The sequence below is a fragment of the Triplophysa rosa genome, linkage group LG7, assembly GCF_024868665.1.
Source record: "Triplophysa rosa linkage group LG7, Trosa_1v2, whole genome shotgun sequence".
NCBI classification, from domain to species: domain Eukaryota; kingdom Metazoa; phylum Chordata; class Actinopteri; order Cypriniformes; family Nemacheilidae; genus Triplophysa; species Triplophysa rosa.
In genome coordinates, this window is record NC_079896.1 from 2931705 (window position 1) to 2951500 (window position 19796).

Here is a 19796-nt window from a genome sequence, read left to right on the forward strand (position 1 = left end):
GAGATGTCTGCTGTCAGACGTCATATAGACATCTAGAAGATGTCTGTAAGATGTTTATGATTTAGAATGGATGTACAACAGCTCTTTCTAAGATGTTTAGCAGATGTTTGTAAGCAGCAGATCTCCAGATCTTTAGCAGACGTATTACAGACGTTCAGACGTCTCCGAGACGTATTGCAGATGAGCAAACTATGTATTGCAGATGTCTTACAGATGTAAATGCAGACGTCAAATAGACGTAAACCAGATGGATTGTGCTATCTGGGTAGCAGATACAACTGTTGACTTCTTAAATGTACCAGCAAATAAAATGAAAGGAATAGTTCACCCAAAAATGTTTAAATAAAAAAAACGATAATAATAACTAAATTGAAACTAAAACCAGTGTATCTAATAATTAAATGCAAATATGGCAAACATTGAGATCCATACATCACTTTACTGTACATACAGTACATTTAGAGATCCCAAATTCTCATTTCTTCTCATGTGTCTCTGGAGAAAATGTCCTCCAACAACCAGTCACAAGACACGTGAGAACCAATTTTGGTTATAAAATGACAGATATTTTTAATTAAAAAAACTTTGTAATCAGCTGAATTCATGTAAGTTTTATAGGTCTACATCTGGGATATGCCACGAGGGGGAGGATTTTCATTTTTGCGTGAGCTGTTTCTTTAACATAAAGTAATAATGACCAAAACATCTACTTCATTTATTAATCTTAGTTCATCTTCAAAAAATAATATTAACAACAGCAAAAAAAACATATCGCATTTACACAGAAGCACAAGAACGGTCAAACATAAACAAGTGATCAAACCTAGATATTTCACCCAAGCTGAACCAAACGCCCTCAATAACGCCCAGATAACCGAATTGTGTTGAATTACATGGTTAATTAATTAATGCCCATGCTAGAGCTCCATACAACAGCGTTTAAATGCGCTCGCTACGAGAGACTGTGTCACTTTGATTACTGTGCTGCAAACTAGAAACGCTTTCCCGCTGTCACCCACAAGCTTCAATCTCCTGCTGTAAACAACCACTCCAACACAGCCGCCCGTCATACATACTATGCTACTATTAACTGAGCTGTACATGGGGAAGAAAACAACATCATGCTATATGGGGGCCTATCAGACAGCGCACAAAATGCTAAACCGTTTGCACCGATATAAAGCTCTGATTGGTCCATCAGTAAATGAGAGGACCTCGGGCGGCTTGAGAATTTTTCCGGCTTGTTAATGTGTTGCATCCACTTGACTGACCATCACGGGTGAGTCATTTGCAACAAATAGCCGTCTCAACATCAGACCTCATGTCACAGAGAGACATTTAAACCTTTCTGGTTTTATTGCAGCTGGTTTTTAACCAGACTCCCACGAGCACAGGTTGAATTGAACCGCCGCTTTGCTGTCGATATGTGCAAACAAATCGACGTGGTTCTAAAGGACTCCGCGGGGTGGACGGGGGAGACGGGGGCGCTACGTGTTCGAGCTGCAAGGCAAATTGTTTGCTTTTTAGTTCCATGAGTGAGATTTACTACATGGCATGATTTGCTCAAACGTCATTTGCTCAAAAGCATATTGTCTGTTGATATTACCGTGGTACATTTCTGTCAGGTTAGAGTCAAGGTTTTAACCAAAACATGCATCTTTTTTTGATGGTGGTGTTGACCAATTGTAGTACTTATGATATTTATGGTGGAAACTATAAATAAATTGCTGATCCCACGTGAAAAATACTTTAGTATTTACTACATTGTATTTGTCCTTAGTATTTACTGAAATGTACCCTAGTATACTCAAGTATATTACAGCAGTGGTTCTCAAACTTTTTCGTTGTAAGGCCCCCTTTGTGTAGAGTGCATCGCTTTGTGGCCCCCCCAAATAAAGACTTATAATCTTAAATTTAATATTTTTATTTAAACAGAAACATATTCGGTTATACAATGCTGAAACATCAATTCTTTTGTCTGGTGGTCTTATTTTTCTGATGTTTGATTGCATAAAATCTATGATCAATTTCTATATTTCATAAAATGCCACAAAATCTGTGGCCCCCCTGGATCCATCTCGGGGCCCCCAGTTTGAGAACTACTGTATTAGAGTACAATATGAGTTGTTTACTATCTTAAAGTATAATTGCTATAGTAAACTGTGGTATACTACAGAGTGTTATAGCAATTATACTATAGTGAATTGTATAGTATAGTATACCACAGTTTAGTATTTTTTCATGTGAGTGCAAAGTGAATCTGAAGAGAAAAATTATGACGCAAAAGAATCTGGTTAAAATTTACTTTTAATTATGAATCAATTAATATAATTATATTAAAAGATGATATTACAGAAAATCTTAAACAGAAGTTAAGAACTAAAAACAAAAATGTTAAAAACAATATATAATTGGTTAGTTGACAAATATATCGTAAATGTGTAGTAAGAAAGAAAAACTAACAATGGAGATAAATCTCTCTTATAAATATTAATAATATAAAATAATATATGAACAGTTTTCCTCTAAATGTTCAAAATGTAACACACCGTATATTTAAATTTAAATAAAATATAATAATAAAATAATCAACCAACCAACCGTATTTACATCAGGGGTGAGCCCCTTTTCTATTCTTGTAAAAAAATGCCTGTAACCATAGTAACCATAACTAAAATAAACAACCACAGATGGTGTCTCTAACACCCCCAAATGTCTTATAATTGACAAAAAATTTTAACGAACATATCCAAGGTCACATTCTTAAGTTCATTTGTCAAATCTTTTAATGTTTTTTCTTTATGTACTTCATTATTTACAGTATAACAGTAATTAACAGTATAAACAGGGGATTCCAGTACAGCTCCTGAAGGACTTTTGTTCTGACTGTAACCCTATAGTCAAACACATCTGAACCAGATAATCGAGGCCGTCAGGATGACTTCAAAATCTCAGGCAGGTGTGTTTGATCAAGGTGGTCCCACATGAGCAGGACTAGAGACCCCTATAGTGTAGTGCGTGGCATTTGGATTCTGGTCACACAACACACATTAACCAAAACAAAACTGACAACCGTATTCTGCCGCTGTGCTAACACATGCGTAACAAAAGCCTGATACCTCGACAAAGGTATTTTCTTGTGGGTTTACAGTTATATCACAACAAAGAGGAAATTCCTAAATGTTTTACATAAGAATTAATCTTGCCAACACATTGTTTCCGGATTTATGTGGAACGAGAAACACCCACAAAACACACAGATGCAGGAACAGGCCGAGCCAGTTTTCTTGAGCAGACCACACACAAACGCACACAGATATGAAGTCAATGTGTCTTGTAGCAGACGTACTCATTTCCTACCAGAAATGTTTTGTCATTCCTTTATCATGAACTAAAACACACCTGCATCAGTGTTGGGTGTAACTAGTTACTAAGTAATTAGTTACTGTAATTTAATTACTTTTCCCTTGAACAAGTAAAGTAAGGGATTACTCAAATTTTTTCTGTAATTTAATTACAGTTACTTCTGATGTAATTAAACTAAATACTTTGTGTAATATATGTGTGTGCTGACATCAAAATTCAAAGTCTAACTTAAAAATCCGTGTTTCAATGTATAATTCTCACATTTGTAATACTTTGGTCTGTTAATAATACTACTTTATATAGTTTTATATTATTTATTTGAATGAACTAAAAGAGCCGTTTCATATCTATCCTTGAATCAATTCTAACCAAGGTTTACATTTAGTCATTTAGCAGGTTGATGTAGGATATAGAAAGTAATTAGTAATAAGTAACTAAATACTTTTTGGAGAGAGTAATTTGTACAGTAATCTAATTACACTATTGAATATGTAATTAGTAACTAGTAATTCATTACTTTTTCAGAGTAACTTACCCAACACTGACCTGCATACCAAAGATATGTTTGGTACTAGTGCGGTGCACACAAAAAACTGCATGAATACTACGAAGTGTTAACTAAAAATAGTATGTGAAACATTCGTATCATGCATTGAAGCATGCAACACAGTAGTACGCTAGTATTCAAGAAAAGTCAAAAATACCACGCTCTCAAAAAGAGTTGCATTATGAACACACGCTACGGACATGCCCCTGAGCATTCTGGGAAATGAAAAAACTTACAGTATAACAAATCACATACACACTGACAACAACAACAACATAAATAAATAATATATCAAATCATTAACATTCCTGTCGATATTCAACCCTGTTACACATGCACACGCTATTCCCACAAAGGATTATAAACACACGTTATGAGTATCATGAAATGAGCCTCCCATCATTTCAGCACCACTGGCCTCTGACTCACCCGGAGGGGACGTAACCCATAGCAACACCCACAATGAGAGGACCGCTTGACTCCGGGAAAGATGCGTCAAGCATTCCATGTAACCACAAATACGTGCGAGGGTTTCTAAATCCTATACGTCTATAAAAGATGTGACTTTGATTAAATGAAAAAGAGAGAGAGAGAGCACTTGAAGCAGAAAGCTCGCCCGCCGCTGTGGTCTGCCACGTTGGATCAGACAAGAGCATCTGATGGCTCAATGTGAACGCTGACCAATAATAGAAACAGTTTGGCGAGAAACCCAGAGGAAGAAGGGCAAGAGAGAGATAGAGAGCGGAGAAATGAGAGAATAACAAGGCCGAGCCAGACCGCCGTCTGAAAACCGATGGCCTTAGGGTCCATCATTTGCTCTTCCACTCTCCTTTCTATTCTGAGGGATGGAGGTTGAAGGGAAATGCTATACTTTCTCACCCCAAGAATGAACCCAGCGTATGTCCTCTGTATCTCTTTAAAAGTACAATTGAAACAGCTTTGACGGCACATATGAACATGTTCACTAGGCCTTAACACAAGACACAGTCTAGACTTCAGGCCAACTAAAAATGTTTTTGAAATGTTACTTAAAATAAAAGGCTGAATAAGAGCCACGGATTAGAATGCTGTCCATTTTAACACGCTGTTTAATATACAGTACACACTGAAACTAGATTAACCTTCCATGCATGTCGTGTGCTTATATTCTCGTCTTCTGTTAAGTTCAGGTTTATCGGTGCACGTTTTCCATAAAGCCCACGTTAATGAGTGTTAATTGCCAAATGCACTATTATGTTTTTTCCACAAATAGCTTTAATACAGGTGGGCAGCATTTGAGGTTATAACCTCTACAACATCACCGAGAAAGCAGCAATTCCACCAAAAATGAGCATTTTGTCACTTACAAATCCATCACATGAATTCAAAAACATATGGTACTTTTAAAGTATCTTTTGTTTTGTTTTTTTGGAACTTGACAGACCCTGGTCATATATAGTATTTTTACGCTTTATGTAAAAGGAGTCACTACAATTTTTTAAAGCTGTAATCCATAACTCTATCTCTGTTTGAAACAAAAATGCAGATGGGTTCAAATCAAACTCACATTTCAGTTCTCGCAAATCCGACACTGTAAAAACATCTGTTGCCGCCTTATATTTTTAAGTACGATCAAATTGGCTTTAAAAGTAATTACTATTACATTTGTAAATGTTTTACATTACTTCAAACTTTGTTAAAAAGTCCAAATTTAAAATTGTAGCAACAAAATTTAAAACAGTAAGTTGAACTGAGTTGCACTTAATTTAAAAAACTCAAATATCTGACCGCTCAAATGATTATAAATCATGTAAGCTTACCTTATTGTTATGAGCTAACATACCGTTTTAAATACAGATTTGTTTTACTAAAAATAAAAAATATTTTTCTTTAAATTTGATTTCTCTCTTTTTTGTGTTCCAGTTATAAAAAAAATACATGACAGATTTTTCATTTTTGACAAACTACCCTTTAAATATTCTTGGAATTTGCTGACAAAGACACCTGACTGGAGTTCCAGAGTCGTCTAGCAAGTGAATGTGTTGAATGTTTTGATGGTAATGGACATCTGGCAGAGTGGATTGTGGGTTTGCTTGATCTCTCTGTGAGGTGTGTGTGTGAAACGGGTCATCGATACGATGAAGTATGTGATCCAGCAACAAATGCTTCTCGCATTGCTCATCTCTCATTCAGATCGAACTGGTTTTTCTCAAAGAATGGACTGCAGGCATTCTTAAAACGGCTGTCAAACAAACAGGGTGTGAAAGCCCTTCTGATTCAGAATCATGCCTATAGTCATTGTAACTTGGAATACGAAAAACTAACTAAAGACAAGCTCACCTGAGCCCAACCTTTTTAAAGGCCCATTTACACCGAGGACGATAAGTATATAAGTATTCTAGATAAGTATACACTCTAGTATATACTCTAGATATGTATATACTCCAAAAATAAGTATATACTCCAAAAAAGTTATTTGGGTCAAAAAGGGACAAACCCAAACGTTGGGTTATAAATAAACCAGTGCTGGGTTGTTTCACCCTAAAATGCTGGGATGTCTAATCTAAACCAATTTTGAAAATGTGATATGTAAAGACATAAGCACACAACTTTAAAATAAACAGAATGTTGTCAGCTGTTGATCTGGATGATATAGTACATAGTTATCGTTATCTATCTTATAAGTCTTGGTATGAACGGGCCTTTACGGGATGTTTAGAAAACTTGTCAAAAATCAGCCAGATCAAATGCAATTCATTCAAATTAACATGCATCCAATCACATGTGGACAGACGTGACAGACTGCAAGTTAAGATGAGTCTCCGATGCCGTCCGTCTGGTGTCTCCAGTGACCATGTGAGCTTGAGTTCTGTTGAGATTTCAGGCGAGAGTATCTGATTTCCTGCAAAACCGCATTACATCAGCATGTCACTGCATGTTTACATCAGACGCTCAGTGAATCTTGTGCATCTGTGTCACCCTCACCCAACGATCTTCAAGCAAAGCGCGGATCAATTAAAATGCACTAGAGACTTCCGAAGGTAAAATATGGAGGAGTATGAGTTTATAGTTTCTGATGGAGACAGTCCTGCATTTACAGTATCTCTCCTTACTGCAGGAACTGTAATAATAGCGCAAACGCATCATCAGCTACAAAACATTACAGAAAAGTGCTGGAGCATCCATACGATATACGCTAATGGTCTATGGCCGGAGCAAACTTCCATAAAGTGAATTGATTGTTAAGATGCATATAGTACAACAGCGGGATGCATCATTTATCACAACGTAAGGTCGATTTCTGCTGAGGTCTGTAATTGTTTGGGAAGATATTAAGGATGCTTGGATTGAATGTGAACCGCTGGTGTGGATCTCGGCCGCGGTCAGCCGTGTCTAAACGGAGACGAGGTCACACACGTAAACACTTCTAAGCTAACCCTATTACACACTAAAAACTTCACAGATGCAGGGAACTAAATGTGAGCCAAATTTCATTATACAGTAATGTTTATAAAGGGAAACGTTACGCTTACTTTAAATGTGAAACTCGGGGGCCATTCACATTTCGCGTCCAAAACTGCGCGGAAAATGCCAGCAGCGGCACTTTCTCCTTTCTTCCAAAGCGTTTGGGAACTCACGCTCATCTGGCATCTGCCGTTGCTAAGCAACCATTGACCATGCTTGTCGTTAAGACGAGGTATTAACAATAGATATATGGATTACATGCACTGAAAATACCTTGTAATAACTTTGCAACTAGATTTATTTTTGCGGTGATCATCTGCGTCTCCATCTTCGCTGAACTTGTCTATATTGCTTCACAAAAGGAAAAGCTGATCGGCTGGTTCTTGTCACATGACCCGCGCAGGATTCTGAAAAGTTAAAGTATTTTAATCTCGATGCGGTGCTGAGGCGCCTGGAAAAAGGGGCGTGTCGCACCGAATGGGTGTCTCTGCCCGTTTGAGCACGCTTTCCGCGCGTCTACATTTAAAATAACGAACATGCGAGCGCAAAAGTCGCAAAAATGTGAATTCCCACATGAAACAGCCAGTAGGCGGCGGCAATCTTTTACTGATTCAGTGAATCATTTAACTAATTCGCTCAAAACGACTGATTTATTCCAGAACGAAGCAAGTGTCTTGACGAATTACTCACTGAATCATTATCTCGTCCGACAAAACACGGATTCATTTAGAAGAGAAACACCGCAAAAGGCAGATGTAAGTGTTCAAGTGAACGTTAATGTGTATATGTAACATTACTTACGGTCCTACGTAATAATGCCGTTAAAAAATTCGAGCGGCTTCGCAGGTATTTTGAAGCTTTAGCATCGCGATGCTACCGTGCAACCTTTGAAATAACTCAGCATGGGTTATTTACACCCAACAGTTGGGTTTGTCCATATTTTATACAACAGTGGGTTATAACCCATCAGTTTTAAGACTGTAGCCTTTGAGAAGTTGCTAAGCAGCCAAGTTGTAACGAGTTTGCTCGGTCCCTCCTGAAATAAGTCTATTTGATTTTCTTTGCATATTCTGACTCATTCTGAGTTTTTTGAGGTAGCATGCATGCCTGTACAGCTTTGGGGGAGATATGTTTTTATCTAAACAGCTATGCTATTAATCACATTCATAAGCATGGGGAGATCCCATCTGTTCACAGCATAAATGATATAATCAAGAACTCGAGTCGGTAATTTGTAGCTGTAAGTATGTGCTTTGACTTTGTGGATAAACTGAAAATGATGCAATACGGTATAGGGGGAGATGGTCTCGGCAGCCCGTGTAGCATTTAACCAACAGTCAGTCTGTCAAGAGCCTGAACATTTATGACCTCCGCTGCCCTTCCACATCATTTCGGTCTCTGCCGTATTTACGGCCGTGCTGGATTACAGCAGGCAGGCAGAAATCCCCGTCCTCATGTGGACGTTTGCATGGGGAGGTTACATAATACTCTATAATCCCCAGATAGTCCGTAATGTGTGTGTGTGCGCGCGAGAAAGAGGAATATAGAGAGAAAAGATGTCAGATGGACAAGAATCCACCCACAAACCATCTCTCTCTCTTTGTGCAAGAGTCGATCTTTTAATGTGCACACCTCTAACCATCCAACGTTCGGTCTCGCTGTTGGCACAGAAATTTCACGCGTCGACTTGAAATCACGGCACACTGTCAGGATAAACAAGGTCGCTGTGGCACGTGCGAAGGACAGGGATTGTATGCTGACTAGATGCTATCCGTGTGTGTGTGTTCTCTGCTACACACACACAATGAATGTGCAAAGACTGTATTACTACGTCATTATTAATTACACACACGTGTTACCACAAACTTGGCTCTTGCCAGCTTTAGCAACTGTTTAAACGGCCAACTGTTGTTCATCTCTTGCAGCGGGAATGCAGCGGAGCTCTGTGGGAAAGACATGTTACGCCATTCAAATCAACCTGCTCCTGTTTCTGTGTTACCCACAACAACAACAGTGAGTGCCTCTCAATCTTCAGTTTACATTTATTAACCTCGATATTTCAAGGGCCATCATTAGATATGCTTCTGCCGTTCAAACACACGAGTAAATGATGTTTCTTTGATCTGTTTAAAAACATTTAGATAAACTCATTCGTTGCATTTGGTTCAGTTCAATGCATTTGCGCTCTAAAAAATGCTGGGTTAGTTTCAACCCAGCGTTGGGTCAGAAATGGACAAACCCCACCGTTGTGTTGTAAATTAACCTGTGCTGGGTTGTTTCAATCCACTGTTGGGTCAAATATAAACATTTTATTGGTTAATTTAACACTCTAAAAATTGCTGGGTTATTTTTAACCCAGCGTTGGGTCAAAGACTGTTGGGTTAAAAATAACCCAGCATTTTTTAGAGAGTGGTTCCATTTCAAAGAAAAACATGAAATATGTTTCAAAGCAGTACAGAATACAGTACACTCTAAAAGTATATATAGATTTATTTTATTTTTTTCAAAAAAGTGATGAACCCCGTCATTGGGTTGTAAAATAACCTATGCTGGGTTGCTTCAAGCCAAAATGCTGGGTTGTTTTAAGCATTTTCTGGGTTTTAACCATTCCAATATCTGGATTTGTCCCTTTATGACCCGACGAGGGGTTGAAAATAACCCAGTATTTTTTAGAGTGTACAAACACTCTGATCAAACAGTAATTTCCAACTATTTTACAAGGTGGCTAATTCGTTTAAGTATGATGTAAATCGTACAAAAACATATGTGACCCTAAACAACAAAACCAGTCTTAAGGGTCAGTTTTTCGAAATTGAGATTTTTACATCATCTGAAAGCTGAATAAATAAGCTTTCCATTGTTTTATGGTTTGTTAGGATAGGACGATATTTGGTCGAGCTACAACTATTTGAAGATCTGAAATCTGAGGGTGCAAAAAATTCGAAATATTGAGAAAATCGCCTTTAAAGTTGTCTAAATCAAGTCCTTAGCATAGCATATTACTCACAAAAATAAAGTTATATATACATTTACGGTGGGAAATTTCCAAAATATCCTCATGGAACATGATCTTTACTTAAAGGGGTCATATGGCGCGAATACGTGTTTTTCTGTGTCTTTGGTGTGTTATAAGTTGCCCATGCATGTATTAGACACGTAAAATTGCAAAAATTAAAGATGCGTTCTATCTAAAAGCAAATGCTCACCCAGACCTGCCTGAAACGCCTCGTGTAACCAAACCCCCACAAATCTACGTCAGTTGGTGGTCTGATTTGACTAAGACCGCCCAAATGTATACAATTTGCCATGAGATTGTGTTTGTACAAACAACGGCCATTTGAAAGTTAATTTAACATACAGTCCAGAACTTAATGCATTTACTTTGGTAGCAAATAAAATTGTGTAAAACGGCTATACAAGGTGCATGTTTTGTCGATACCATGCCTGGATATTAATTTACGGTTCAAACATAAGCAAAAACAACCCCTCAACTACCTCAACGTGTTCCATTTCCCCATCTATCAGTCAATCCAACGTCATTTTCCTACCATTAGATCTCCTTCAAACATCTATCTCAGCTGAACTTCAAAGATCACCTAGAGACATTTCTTCTCATTTCCAGCTATTGTACGATTCATGTCGTTGTCATCTACAGCTGTTTATCTCTCTTCTGATTGTGTGCTGTGTGGATTCATTATCATCCTTCTCAAATTCATACAAATGCATCTCCACTTTTTCCCGAACGCACGGGTTTCCACAGATTTGTACCGCAATCCTATTGTCGTCTTCTGCTCTGATTGTTTTACAGCTTGTGAGACATAAATGTAAAAGATTAGTCGTCTTCGTCGAAATAAAGGCAGCAAGTGCTTCTGGCAACTGAAATACAAGTCAAAGTTTGGCACACACAGACATTACACACAGAAGATGTAGAAATCTCTTTTACGCTGGACACTCCCACATTTATTCATCTCGTTCTGCTGCATATCTGTCACTTGCTAAACAGCCACACCCCCAAACCACACCCACCATAAATGGTTCCCGTCCTCAAACTACTAACCTGGTTCATTCAATTGGTAGAGCATTGTGATGCACAAGAGCACAAAGGTCACAGGTTCAAATTCCCAAAGAACAACACACATACTGACAAAATGTACAGCAGCTGCAAGTCGCTTTGGATAAAATTCTGTGTCTCTTAACGCTGCCAAACATCAATTTCAGAGACTCGAGTAACTCGGGCACGGATCTTTATCAAGCTACCGTACTCGACCGTTCTATTTAATATGCCCCTGCCAACAAGATGAAATACTTCCATCTTCAAAACAACAGAAACAGGAAGTTACGAGCAGAAAGCGTGAATTGTGCAAGAAGCTAACAGGTCTTTGCTTTTTACTCCGTGTTGCTGAACTCTTGATGCTCTTTTACTTCAATACTTCTGATCACAGAGAGCTGCCGGCGGTTCAATTAAGCTAATTACTGCATGCATGACATGCACTTTATTCGTAGCCTGCACACAATACCACAAGGTCCTTTCGTCCAATCACAACCCCAGCCCGCCATGATAATGAGAGGCTGGGGAGACATTCTGTGCAAAAGGGACAAATATCGTGTGCCACAGAGCTTCATCACCGTTCGAGTTGTTTACGTAGACACAATTCCCCACCGCCGCCCGTCCTTTATTAACTAAATAAGCTGGCACAATGCCCGTGTATTGTTCATTAGCATGAAATATAGCTCGGCGCTGACAGCCCGGATAGGATGTGCGACGGTTAACACCTTTACAGTAACTGCTGATTCACGCTTTTGATATGCAACAGAAGCATTTCTCAAAATGAACCGACACCCGGAGGAATAGTTGATAAAACCTTTAAATAAACCTTCAACAATCACATTACAGTCAGAATGCCACAAAGCCCCCCCATGCCCCGGCACGCCATCATTTTAAAACAGTCGTGGCGGTTATTGCTCGGGTTGTGAGTGACGGAGCTGTTAGACGTCCATCATGTCTTTATACGGCTGGAAGGCCCTCGGGAGGCCATGTGGCATGGGAGGAGAGACTTATTTGAGATAGATGAAAGGCTGAATTAACCTTTCATATGTTCTAATCAAAGGTTGGGTGTTTGGACAAAGCGTCACAGTTTCTCATTAAATGAACTGTGGAATTGAAACCTCTGGGTGATTTCCATATCAAAGCGCTGAAAATGTTCCTGGAATTACAGTCAATGCTGCTCCCCTAGAGAGACCAAACTATAAAAAGTTTCGCAAGCACAATGCATCAGAATTGCTAGGAACTACAATCCTCACAGTGACAGAAACGCAAGTCCTGCGAACAAACATATAGATGAAAGATCATCTCTTTTAATTCAAATAGTTCAAAAGCTATTCGTCATTTTGTGAATCATGTTTCCCAAAAATAACATGCAATAAACTAACGGTACAAAGTTACCAGAATCAATCTGAGGTTATAAAAACCTGTGCTGTTTAATACAGAAAAAAAGTAAAGTGAGAAAAAAAAGTAAAAAAACTAACACAAACTCCCACATTGTAAAAGCTCACAGATGAGATCTCTTTCATTTCTCTTCAAGACGTCAGTAAGATTAAAATAATCTATACACTGTAAAAAAATAATAAGGCAACCAAGCACATTTTTTTAATTAACTAAACAAACAGAGACTAAAAAATGATGTTTAAGTCATTAGTTGTCACAGCATAGTCAAGTTTACCTAATGAACAACAGAACAAAATTATTTTTGTTGGCTGACCATAAATAGAGTTATTTTAAAATAAACAAATTGATTTGTCTTTTACTACAATTAGACGTGTTTTCTGCCTCAAACAGACCAAAACTTTGATCAAATAACTGCGTAACAGTTTGTGTCAAGTGCATTTATACCGGTTTTGCCGTTGCATCATGCACTTACACCTCAACATTGAACACACAAACCTCAACCATGGTAACAATCAAAAACCATCATTCATTAAAAAAACCTCTAAACTCAACAGATAACAGTAACAACGATAACTAAGCCAGCAAGAACTAAAACACTAATCTTTAAAGGAAAAACAAATAAGAAACACACAATTGAACATGCTGCCATGCATCTTGCAATATTGTTTGTTCAGAATACACTGTTTTGTAAGTTGTGCAAACTTTCTGACGCATTTTGGCCAAAAAACTCGAGAATCTAAGTCCAGTCAACAAAATAATCTTTGTTAGAAACATGTTTAGGCTCATTTTGAGTTTTATTTTTTACAGTGTAGCGTCTTACAAATGAGAGTGTCAGAAGAGATGTCAACAATGTCTCAAACTGAGCTCAGATTTGTCAAGTCTACCATCAAAAATCAATATTATTGAAGATCTCAACATGAACTCGAACATTTCTCTTCAAATTTAGCCAAATCCAGATTATTTTACCTCTACAATCTACCGTTCATTGAATTCATATATCAAAAATGTAAGGCGATTTCATCTTCAATTTCATAAATGTAAAAAAACATGTTGCCATGACATTGATTACATCATTTTTACAGTATATAGTGAAGCAAAAGGCAGTACAGGTACTGAGCACGGATGGGTTTGTGCCTGTGGCAAACACTGCAACATCATTTCTGTTTTCATCTATATTCTCCTTGCGTACATACTGTAGCCACTTCACTTCTCTATCTATTATTCACACGCTTTGAATTCCATATGAGCGCTGTGCATGAGTCATGTCCACACACGCACACACCGAGCCTTCTGAGGTAAACAAAGAGATTCTTTTTTGTTCAATTGTGACATTTTATAGAACAAAAGGGTTCCTGTATGTCAAACAAGATCTCACACAACCCACATTCCAGCGCCCGGTTTGAACAAACTCCGTGAGTTAAGATAAGCATTGCTTATATCATAAAGGGAGATGCTGCAACTAACCGGCGGTCCCCAGCTGCCTCTGATGAAATTCCTTACACAATCCCAGAATCTGCTCATTTATTCAACAATCAAGCATCCTGTTAATGCTATCCTCCTGTACCCCCTCACCATGGCAACGACTCTCACATCTACATGCTAATAACATTCTCTCATCTCCATAACAACTCTCTGACATATTGTGCATCTCCCCTCCTTCTGCTAAGAATACACTTGTTCGGCCTATCAATAACGCCAAGATATTCCGTGTCCATGGTAACAACCTCTTCCACCATGGCCTCGCACCAGCACGGTGCAGTCACCTCGCCGTGGTGACAAGAGTGTCCTACGGAAAGGTGACTCCCTCTCTGTGATCGATACAAGCTTTAATATCACAGCGGTGATCTTACATTTATATGCTATGTGAAGCACGTTTGCGATCCACCAGCCCTCGGGCCAACCCTGAACTTCTGACATGAAAGCACTTTAAGCTCAACTCAAGTCAAGGAACAGGGCAGAAAACAACAGATCTTGTGAATGATGTTCGGCAAAGTACTTGCGTGTGTTCCCGGGGTGTTTTATGACGCATTTGAACAAGAAATTACAGTTTTGTCTTAAAGGAATAGTTGACGCAAACATGAACTTTCGGTAACTCTCGAGTGATTCCAAAACCGTGATTTAAAACACAAAATGTGATATTGCAATGGAATAAAATGAATGGGAACAGGGGATGTCAAAATCTAAAAATGACAAATTCCAAGTTTCCTTTTCCCATACACTTTTAAAAATAAAGGTTATTTGATGGGCTGCACGGTTTCATAAAGAACGTTAAACATCTACAGAACCTTTCTGTGCACAAAAGATTCTACTATGAATGGTAAAAAGAAAGGGTTCTTTTACCAACCTTTGACTAAAAGGTCCTTTGGGGAACCAAAAATGCCTTTCAGCATCCTTATTTTTAAGAGTGTAGGGATAACAAATTATATCAATGAAATCATTCCTCATAGTAAACTATTGTACAGCTTTAGAAAACGTGGAATGTGCATTAATATTTAAGTAGTTCCCATCCGCTTTAATAGAAAAAAGGGACAGCTTGTAGATTCAGTCTAGATATAACATAAGAAACAAAAAAAGGTAGTTTGGAAGTAGGCTACATGAGGGAGAACAGTGAAGTCACATAATGAGAAATTATTCATTTTGGGGCAACTATTCCTCTAAATGTGCGCATTTGCGCGCATGGTGATGTGTACTGTCACAGCCAGATGCGCGCTCTCGTACGCACTAGTACTTTTCCAAAATCTCTCCACACGGAGACAATATTGTTATAATCCAAGTTTTTAAGGGCCAAGAAATAAAGTTTTCTCCTCTCACCTGGTTTGACAGTCTTGATACGTATCGGCTCCCGAAAGTGTCGGATCACAGCGTGTGTGTCCCGGTTCGTCAGCCCGCTGACAGGTGTCCCGTTCACCTCTAGTAACACGTCTCCGTAGTACGGTAGTCTCCCGACGTGACACACCAGCACGTCCAGGTTCATCTGGCCGAGGAACGGGAACTCCCCGAGCTCGGCGCCTCCGAGGATCTCCACGACATCGCCGAACTCCCCGACGCTTCCCCACGACACGGCGCACTCCTGTACTTTGGTGGACCAGTGTTTTTTCCTCTTTAAGGTTTTAGACATCATTTATCCTTTAGGGTTCGACGCAGTTTATGAGGCAAACCGGGCTTTAAACGCGTTCTTTCCCGGTCCGTTGGTCACTTTACCGGGTGTGGAGTTGTTAACGCGTGGATGTTGAGCAGCATCGTGTTATCACTCCTTAGTGTGAAAACTGTTTCTTCATCAAAACAGTAGATATGGCTCTCAATCAATCACATTTGTGCGTCACCATCGCTCGTTTAAAACGTTCAAAACCTTATCATCATTACACGCGTTGCCAAAACATGAGGATAATATTAAAGCTACATTATACAAATTAATAAAAAAACTAATATCATAAGTAAACGACGAATTGAAAGTAGGAATGAAGTCAAATTGTTTACCTATTAAGTTTACCAAGGTTTGTTTGCATGCACAGCATCATCAAGCGCACCAGACAAGCGCGCGCACTCGCTTCTGAGATGCGCGTCTATCGCCACAGCGCGATAAAACCACGACAGTTTGTCTCTACAAACAGAATGACCAGCAAAACTGTGCTTCACAGAAATAAAGAACCACCGTATCGCGTCTGTCCAAGCTCGGCTTCCTCGCTGCAACGCCCGGTCCGTGCGTAGACGCGGCTGACACGTCTATATTCCCGGCTGTGGCTGACCCGTCAAGCTGAACGCACCTTATAATAGAGAATTTAACCTGTCGAGCGTTTATTTGCGATTCATATGGGAGGGCTCTGTCTTCTCAGATGGTCGCTGGCGGATCTCAGCTCTCCCAGCGCGCCTGCCACTGTTGCGCGCAGCGTGTGTTTGCCAAATGAAGCGAGTGTGTGTGTATGTGTACAACGCGCGCACACGCGGAGCAGACGGCGCGGCCCGCGAAACGGTCTGCTTTAAGGTGGATGTTTATATAGACTGGACATTAAACTTCTTTGGTAAACGAAGACCAAAATTAACCATATTAGTAAGAGAGGTCGCGAGTGAAACACGTAAGTGGTTAATACACGCGCACCTGTGATGTTTTGCAGTCGTAATACATTGTTACGTTGCCTGGCAACCCCCAAACTATTGGCTAATAAACTGTATTAATTATAATAGTTGTTTTTGAAGTATTTCTATCAATTTATAGTAAATTAGAAATAATAAATGGGTCGGCTATATAAATAATAATAACGATGTTATTGTAAATAGCTGACATTAATACTGCTATAATAATAAAATATTAACCCATAACTTTCCGCTGTTTATGTTTGTTTACATTGCTTAAAACCAATGTAATGAATGGCTTCTTTATTAGTTCGTTTTTCTAGGTCTATTTGAAGTTATGGTTCAGGCTTACAAAAAGGACTCAACAGACTGGCTTAATATGGTCTGTAACCTTTCCACAACCTAAAATAGAAAAACAAAACAGGCAGTGTTAATGCTTGATCGTTTCCTCTCTCATTATATTACAAACTTGTAATTTAATATGTCTATGTGAAGACATTACAAGCAATCAGAGAATATCTCTTCTTCTAATCACATTACAGGGCCAATTATCTAAACAGCACACTCTCTTGCCATGTAAAACACCTCAAACTGTCACTCCAAGCTGCCACCTTCTGGTTGTAGTCATAACTGCACCACACTAAAGTCTTCAGCCCATCACTGGATCTGTCCTGGTAAGACAAGGATGTTGATCAGATTCATTATTAATTAAAAGACAAGTCATGACAAATACAAAGCTGCGGCTTGTAACGAATCCAATTTAATTCCCAACCACTCCTCAAAACACTTGTATTTCCCTCTGAGTATTGAGATCAAACGCAATAAATGCAGAACAAATTCTACCGACGCGTTAATTATACTGTGACACAAGAGCAGACATGAAACTAATTTCAATGTGTTAAGTGGATTCAACCCCTGAGCCATTTACAAACCAGACCATTCAAACGCGACGCGTAGATGTGTATCGAATGTATACAGCTAAACCCCAGACCTGTACGCCCCCGGTCATTAAACTTTCATATGTTGTCTGAACATCCACGGGGATCAAGACTTGAGTTGCGTAACAACAGACACCTGAGAGTTTGTACAGGATTGGATGGAGTTGTGCAAGAGGATAAATCGCGAACTGTAGAACAGACATCAAAGATGGTTTGTGCATGAGAAATACAATGAAAGTTTAAACAAAAATACCCGGAGTATGATGCTAGCAAGACTCAGGCCAGGGGTTCATCTTCCAGCATCACCAAGAACAATACAGTTGGTTTCGGGGCAAGTTGTCACAAGGGGAACCTGCTTCGAAAAGATCAAGCGGTAACCCGACAGTGTAGTTTGTGTACATGTTTTATAATTTTATCATAGTTTTTCCTTCGTTTAAAAAAAACCCCGCGTCCACACGAAAACGCAAAAATGCGCTATAAGGCGCTGTCAAAAGCACGCCAAACCAACAGGTGGCGATATAACCCTAACCATAAAGCCGTGTTGGCCAAACAGAAGCCTGGAATTTGACGTCAAACAAAGGAGATAGCGGCACGCATTATAAGTTTGGCTTCTACCTAATCGCTATATTTTAACAAATAAAATTAAAGAAGTGACCTATAGACTTTTACACAGAATCTATCCTGTTAAACATTATTTAACTAAATATAAAAAAAGATATACACTCACCTAAAGGATTATTAGGAACACCTGTTCAATTTCTCATTAATGCAATTATCTAATCAACCAATCACATGGCAGTTGCTTCAATGCATTTAGGGGTGTGGTCCTGGTCAAGACAATCTCCTGAACTCCAAACTGAATGTCAGAATGGGAAAGAAAGGTGATTTAAGCAATTTTGAGCGTGGCATGGTTGTTGGTGCCAGACGGGCCGGTCTGAGTATTTCACAATCTGCTCAGTTACTGGGATTTTCACGCACAACCATTTCTAGGGTTTACAAAGAATGGTGTGAAAAGGGAAAAACATCCAGTATGCGGCAGTCCTGTGGGCGAAAATGCCTTGTTGATGCTAGAGGTCAGAGGAGAATGGGCCGACTGATTCAAGCTGATAGAAGAGCAACTTTGACTGAAATAACCACTCGTTACAACCGAGGTATGCAGCAAAGCATTTGTGAAGCCACAACACGCACAACCTTGAGGCAGATGGGCTACAACAGCAGAAGACCCCACCGGGTACCACTCATCTCCACTACAAATAGGAAAAAGAGGCTACAATTTGCACGAGCTCACCAAAATTGGACAGTTGAAGACTGGAAAAATGTTGCCTGGTCTGATGAGTCTCGATTTCTGTTGAGACATTCAAATGGTAGAGTCAGAATTTGGCGTAAACAGAATGAGAACATGGATCCATCATGCCTTGTTACCACTGTGCAGGCTGGTGGTGGTGGTGTAATGGTGTGGGGGATGTTTTCTTGGCACACTTTAGGCCCCTTAGTGCCAATTGGGCATCGTTTAAATGCCACGGCCTACCTGAGCATTGTTTCTGACCATGTCCATCCCTTTATGACCACCATGTACCCATCCTCTAATGGCTACTTCCAGCAGGATAATGCACCATGTCACAAAGCTCGAATCATTTCAAATTGGTTTCTTGAACATGACAATGAGTTCACTGTACTAGAATGGCCCCCACAGTCACCAGATCTCAACCCGATAGAACATCTTTGGGATGTGGTGGAACGGGAGCTTCGTGCCCTGGATGTGCATCCCACAAATCTCCATCAACTGCAAGATGCTATCCTATCAATATGGGCCAACATTTCTAAAGAATGCTTTCAGCACCTTGTTGAATCAATGCCACGTAGAATTAAGGCAGTTCTGAAGGCGAAAGGGGGTCAAACACCGTATTAGTATGGTGTTCCTAATAATCCTTTAGGTGAGTGTAGATGGGAATTGTAGCTTTTGCAAACAAAAGCCAGAAACGAT

General features: G+C 39.3%; 1 protein-coding gene across 1 annotated transcript in view; it reads right to left on the reverse strand.

The window, feature by feature from the left end:
* The window catches only part of LOC130556533 (membrane-associated guanylate kinase, WW and PDZ domain-containing protein 3), a 104368-nt gene extending 87650 nt beyond the window's left edge, over positions 1–16718 (reverse strand). Inside the window, 1 exon segment of the mRNA XM_057337636.1 lies at positions 15615–16718. Within this exon segment, the coding sequence (XP_057193619.1) occupies positions 15615–15924 (310 nt within the window). The 5' untranslated portion in view covers positions 15925–16718.
* Between the last annotated feature and the right edge of the window lie 3078 nt (positions 16719–19796).